This window comes from Anarhichas minor, unplaced genomic scaffold (assembly GCF_050575085.1).
Source record: "Anarhichas minor isolate MPS153535 unplaced genomic scaffold, ASM5057508v1 ptg000123l, whole genome shotgun sequence".
In the NCBI taxonomy this organism is placed as follows: Eukaryota; Metazoa; Chordata; class Actinopteri; order Perciformes; family Anarhichadidae; genus Anarhichas; species Anarhichas minor.
The window spans coordinates 1,585,876-1,592,500 of record NW_027466569.1 but is presented as its reverse complement, the minus strand read 5'-3'; the positions used below and the strand labels follow the sequence as shown (position 1 = coordinate 1,592,500).

At 44.3% G+C, this 6,625-nt stretch overlaps 1 protein-coding gene across 1 annotated transcript in view; it reads right to left on the bottom strand.

Moving 5' to 3' along the window:
- Positions 1-6,422, bottom strand: part of LOC142940980 (USP6 N-terminal-like protein) — an 11,228-nt gene extending 4,806 nt beyond the window's left edge. The window contains exons 1-7 of the mRNA XM_076083198.1: positions 6,348-6,422; positions 2,641-2,726; positions 2,495-2,534; positions 2,327-2,407; positions 1,348-1,455; positions 857-966; positions 31-79 (exon numbers count right to left, since the gene is read on the bottom strand). Coding sequence (XP_075939313.1) covers positions 31-79; positions 857-966; positions 1,348-1,455; positions 2,327-2,407; positions 2,495-2,534; positions 2,641-2,726; positions 6,348-6,413 — 540 coding nt within the window. The 5' untranslated portion in view covers positions 6,414-6,422. The remainder of the gene's footprint in view (positions 1-30; positions 80-856; positions 967-1,347; positions 1,456-2,326; positions 2,408-2,494; positions 2,535-2,640; positions 2,727-6,347) is intronic.
- Positions 6,423-6,625: the final 203 nt, after the last annotated feature.

The window sequence follows — 6,625 nt, the reverse complement described above, 5'->3', positions numbered from 1 at the left end:
AGTGTTTTTTTAGGAAAAGCAGCTACTTACTGTGTTGAAGACTGAATATGCAGAGAGAACATGGAAGAGAGACTGCTGCCTGTAGAGAGGAAGACACACGAAGAAAGAGTCACGTGACTTATTCATGATGTGAAGGGTGTCTGCATGTTGTGGTGTTGTCCATACGTCTGGAGTGAATCATTAAATATATAAAGTGGACTTTATAGAAGAATATTATCCCACAATGCAATGTAAAAAAGGAAGTGCACAATAGTCGCTATGAGCTGAGAAAACAATCTGCAAAACTATTAAATCTGAATAGTTTCAGACATGATCAGAGACAGGAGGTCTCACTCTGCTCTGTTTAAACTGGACTGTGTTTCAAACAAAGGAGACGAGAAAAACAGAGAGAACACAAAACAAAGAAAGAGAACATAGAAAACAGAAAACAAAGACCAGAGAAAATAAAACACAGAACACATAAATCCAAGAACACAGAACCGGAGAGGAACAGCTCTGCAGCTCTGCGTCACTATAAAAAGAACTCTTCTTTAAATATTGAAACATTTTGCTGCCCCAGACTTTCCACTGCTGCTCCTCAAACAGGCCTGCGGTCCATTAAACCGTCAGTGACATCACTCTGTGACGGGATCAGGTTCCGCACACAGAACCCAACGCTGTTCAGAACACAGCGGGTCCACCTCTCTCACACTCAGCCTCAGGTTCACACCGAGGACGTCGACTAACAGTATTTAAAACACCTGACCGTGTCTGTTGAACTTGAACCTCACTGTTGACAAAGCAGTTCAGGATGAAATAAGAAAATGTTTTTCAGTCACGCGAGTGAGAACTCGATGAATCGCACCGCGAGACTCACTTGACTCCGAAGCGATCCATGAACATGATGTGGTTTCGAAAGGTTCTGTTGATGTCCAGGTCGATCTGTTTGATCTCAGACGAGTACAGTCGGGCCTGCTCCTTCATTCTCTGAGCGGGAACAAACACAGAGCTGGATCAACGGGGCCGGGTCACTCGGACACAGAAAGGTTCTTGTGACTGAGTGAAGAGGATCTGAGCATGAGACACTGTGAGATGGCAATGATTGTTCCAGGTGTTAGCGAACCCCCAGGGTCAGATTAATGCTCTTAATTCCTTTCTTTGGCAAGTGACCATGGTATAGTCACGATAATGCCCTTCGAGGTGTTCATTATCAGGAATTATTGACGCCGACGCCAGAAGCGTCCCACGCACACCGTCTAGTTACTAGTCACATCTCCTCCAATGGTTTTTATGCATGTAGAACATTCTCTGTATTTGTGACTTTCTTCAGGCTGGATGAATTGGCGTTAAGAGAACACACACACACACCTCATATTTGCCCTCGTTCTCCTTCTTCGCCCTCTCCACGTGCAGCATCAGAGCCCAGGCCCGGCCTCGGAGCTGCAGGGGGATGCCCTTGTACACCCGCTTCACCATCTGACAGCAGAGAGCAGGAGGGATAACACAAACACTGGATGAATAAAACAAAAACAAGCCAGAAGGTTCAGAGAGATGATGGTGCAGAGTGTGAGTCACGGGGAAGTTGTACCGCCTACGACCATATTCACAGCAGGCAACTCTTTTCAGCAGGTTTGTGTGTGTTAGAAGTCACTGCTCAGGTTAATAACAGTGTTTTGCGTTTTAAACTTCCCAATGTAATAAATATTTTTAACTTAAAAGCTCGGAACATACCCAAATTTGAACGTCACGTTTTTCTGAGTCCTGTTACTCTGAGGACGGAGCTCCATGAGATCACTTTGAAAATGGTCAAAAGAAAAATATTTAGCGAATAGCGTTTCTACGTGTGTCTTTCTTTGAGCCAATAAGTGCAGAATGTTTATTAGGTAAACCCCAGGCCAGTGAAGTCAAAGCTTCATGTGTTAAAGCTGCATTCTCTCTACTGTCCACCAGGGGGCGACTCCTCTGGTTGTATAGAAGTCTATGAGAAAATGACTCTACTTCTCTCTTGATTTATTACCTCAGTAAACATTGTAAACATGAGTTTATGGTCTCAGTCTCTAGTTTCAAGTCCTCTTCAATCGTGACGTCACCCATTGGTTTGTGGACTGACGTCTTGAAGCCTCGAGTTTGACGACTTCGCCGTCGCCATCTTGGATCACGGCTGTCGCAATGTTGTTGTTTTTGCAACCAGTGAACAGGAAGTGACCATATTTGGAGTGAGGAGGAGTGACAGAGGAGCCGGAGGTTGCAGCCTTCAGACTCACATGGAAACCAGCACCCACTTCACATACATGTCAACAATTGTGTGAAGTTAAAATGTTGTTGGTATGTTTGGTCTGTTACTCACCCGGTCACTGTTCTTGTATTTGTCCCACTTCTTGGCCATCTTCAGCCACTTCTCGGCCCTCTCCACCTCCAGCTGCTTCCTCTGTGAGGGACACAGCAGCAGGTGTACATTGGTTGGCCCTTTGTTACTACTTTAGGTGACAGCATTTTTCATGACTTCCTACTTTACCTTTTCCTCATGTGCAGTCGGGGCTGGCAGCTTGTCCTCGCTGATACAAAAATAAAAGACACAAAATGATCAGTGATCAACCGCACGGCTGCACCAGCCAGAAGCAAACAGTCTCCAGTGTGAAGAGAAAGTAAGTTATGACTTACTGCATGAAGCCGAAGCGGTCGATGACTTTGTAGATGCTGTAGTCGGCATCTTCCCACGGGTCGATCTCCACCCCGCCCTGCCTCCCCTGCAGACACAAACATACTTATATAGTAATCGTGAATAAAATATATTGTATTCAAATGAACTTTCCACTGAAAGTAACACCAACGAGAATCAGCGCCCTGTGGTGGTTTGCCTCCGCCAACCAGTCAAGCTCACATTCATGCCTGTCAAAATGTCATCACTTCAGCATTTTATTCTGTTAGACATTTGTGTGGAATTGTCATAATTAGCATATTCATTCTAATTATTGTTATGGCCAAAACAACGTGTTTTGTGAGGTCACAGCGACCTTTGACGAAACAAAATCGAACTAGTTCATAAAGAGTTTGTGACAAATTTGAAGAAATTCCCTCAAGGTGTTCTTGAGATGTCGCTCTCATAACAATGGGACGGACATGAGATCACAGTGACCTATAACCACCAAAATCAAATCAATTCATCTTTGAGTCCAGGTGGACGTTTGTGCCAAATTTGAAGAAATTCCCTCCAGGTGTTCCTGAGATATCATGTTCACGGGAATGGGATGGACGTACCGACAAGCTGAAAACATGATGCCTCCGCCCACAGCTGAAAATATATTTAAACGAATGACATCCACCTTGAAAACTATATATTTGTGTTATTCTCTTCACCTCGGGGTAGTTTACCTGATAACATGCAGTTGAGGCTGAAGTGCCTCGTTTATGGGAACGTCTAACACGACAAAGTCTAGATCAATGACCAGAAAACATTGGTCGATGGGTAACAAATTAACAACTTTGTTGTTTGTATTACTTAAAATGTAAAGGCTTCTTGATGGTGGTGCCAGAGAAAAGGAAATATCGTTCATCAAAAGGTTTTATCCCAAACACAGAGGAAGAGCAACGCCGAATACAGCTTCCAGGTCCAGTTAAATCAGGTAAATCAACACTTGAATAGCTCTTATTTAAATCATTGGGTTCTAAAAGTTGCAGCTTCTGACCAGCAGGGGGCAACTCCTTCAGTTGCAGAAAAATTACTCTACTTCACACTTGATTTATTACCTCAGCAATCATTGTAAACATGAGTTTATTGTCAAAATAGTCAGGTATAGTCACAGAAGTGACCATATCTGGACTGAGGAGGAGTGACGTAGAGACGCCGTATACGTCTCTGGTGTCGACCTGTCAATCACCGTGTAGCCCCGCCCTAAAGCATCCCCTGCTTTATGGTCTGTCTGACTCTAAATGGACCATAATGTACTAAATGAACATCATGCTGTATTGAAGAAGACTTGAAACTAGAGATTGAGACCATAAACTCATGTTTACAATGTTTACTGAGGTAATAAATCAAGAGAGAAGTAGAGTCATTTTCTCATAGACTTCTATACAACCAGAGGAGTCGCCCCCTGGTGGACACTAGAGAGAATGCAGGTTTAAGGCACTTGTTGCTGCCTGGGTGCATTTTCTGCGTTAGTGGGTCAATCGCACATTATATGTGAAATTTGATATTTGTCTGCATTATTTCAGTAGCTACTCTACTCATGACACAAATGCATTTGCATGCACATAAACTTTGATTGCATTCACACATATTCACACAGTCTGACACTGGTTAGAGTGCGCATGCACACACCAACTCAAACATGTGAAAGTGTTCTTAAAGCAGTGACAGACTGCACTAAAAGGTTCAAACACAAACATCTGTAATCAGTCAAACTGTAGCAGCGAGCAGCACTCTGCAGGAAAACCGTGCAACCCAAACACGTCCGCTCAGGATCTGCATTAAGCAGCACGACGTCTAAGAGTGATGATGTTTGTATCATGGAAAATCCATTTAGGCTACAATCTGGTCCCCGTGTTGACACAACAGAGAGGGGAGCTAATCCTCCGACAGCCGACCGGAGAGGCTCCTCTCGCTGCTCTGCTGCATGTCTGGAAGGCAGCCAATCAGTGAGGGGGGGGGGGGGGGGGGGGTCAGAGCGTGCACACAGACAGAAACAAGGCTCGGCTTCTTCGTGGTCGAGTCGGAGCTCTGAGCCCTGGGAGTGATGTCATGAAAGTGAGAGGGCTAAAATTACTTCCTCACTGACGCCGTCTGAGTGGAGAGACTCAGAGAGAGTTTGTAAAACAGACGTATTAGGAGCTGTGAAGTCCTGCAGGTCACAGGGAGCAGGATTCTCTATGTAAACCTGCAGCATCTGATGATCTGATCAACACATCCCAGCTGCACCTATTCTGTCTGTATGACACATCATTTTTGTTTATTACAATCATGGTACACACACACAAGTAAATGCACATAACTAACCCATCAAGTAAACGTTGACGTGTGGACGGAAGGAACTGGGCGAACCCCTACCCTTCTGGTTAAAGAAGAACCACCGTATAGAAGACCTGAACCTGAACGCATCTGTTCTCCTGTGATAAACAGTGTTGATCTCTCTCGCTGTGCTGTAAACCAGACACCAGGAACCAGACACAGAAATCAGGATGACCGGGACTCCAGCCGGTCCCCGGAGGTCGCTGTCAAGTCAAATCGCTGCACAGGGTGTCACCGCTGTTGCTATGGACAGACAGAGAACCCCCCCCCCCCCAACACACACACCAATAACCACAGCTAAATTTAACCTCTAGTTGCCAACGTCTCCATTCCCCACCACGTTAACCTCCCTGCAGAGCTCATCTAGGCTTTTATTTTGAAATCCGATAACGTTTGTTTCCACAATAACCTGAACACAAACGATGAACGTCATCACCGCATATCGTCGTCACCTTCACACAAGCAGGTTTTTAGGTTGGATGGTTTTTTAAATAGAGACTTCTCTTCTCAACATTACCAACCAGCTCTAACGCTGATCTCCTGATCGCAGACTTTTACTGAATATCGTCCGATAACGATCAGCAGTAGAACGTCAGTTCACACTGCGATGGTTAAACCGTGTAATCAACCGAACCTTAAGGTCCGTTACGACACAAACAGCCAAGAGGTGGAGCGTGTCTCCAGATCATAATATAGCATCTCAGCTAGAGTTTGAGTCTTTGGGTCTTCATCAGGATTTGGAGAAAAAGATCCACAAGAACATTGGAGCAGTTTGTGGCTGAAATCTAGAAACAGCTGATGTTTCAATAACCAAAACTCACTACTTGAGTTTTGGTTATTGTCAAATTTTAGTTTTGTTAGTTCCAGTTTCAGTCAGATTCATTTATCATCATTCTCCAATCACATCAAACCACAAACCTATAATTACATAACGTGTTATTAATGCACTTCAGCAGGGTATTCCTCACATCCACCCACGTGTGCAACACACACACACACACACACACACACACACACACACACACACACACACACACACTGTGTTGTCCTCATGCACACAAACCACACTACACACATCTGAATCTACGCTCTGGTCCGTCTCAGAGTGAGAACTCTTCCTCCTACAGAACAACAACACACATCACAGGAGAACATGTAGAAACATGTTTGGATCACTTTTCATAAATCATCCTGTTAAACACTGATGACCGAGAAAATACGATCAACAATGTCTGCTGACTGGAGCTGGGATCAGCAGACATGTTTACAGATCAATACTTCAGGATATAATGAAAGATAAATATCACTATTGATGCGTTTAACATAATCCATCCCGACCAGATAAAAGACAGAAACTCACCGTAGCATATTTCAAGATGATATCAGCACGTTCCTCTGCTATTAGAGTCTCAACGTCTTTCTTCATGTCAATATCTGCAGAGAGAGGAAGAACTACATGAGCTGGAGACAAACAACAACAACAACAACTGAAGATGACTCGGAGAAATAGAAGAACAGCTGATAGACGTGGGCGACTGTTGGCCTCCAAACCAGCAGGACGAGCAGCGCTGCGAAGCTTGTAATGACGTCATCACATAGAGAAAAACACTAGAGCTGCTTGTGTGATGCATTTCTATT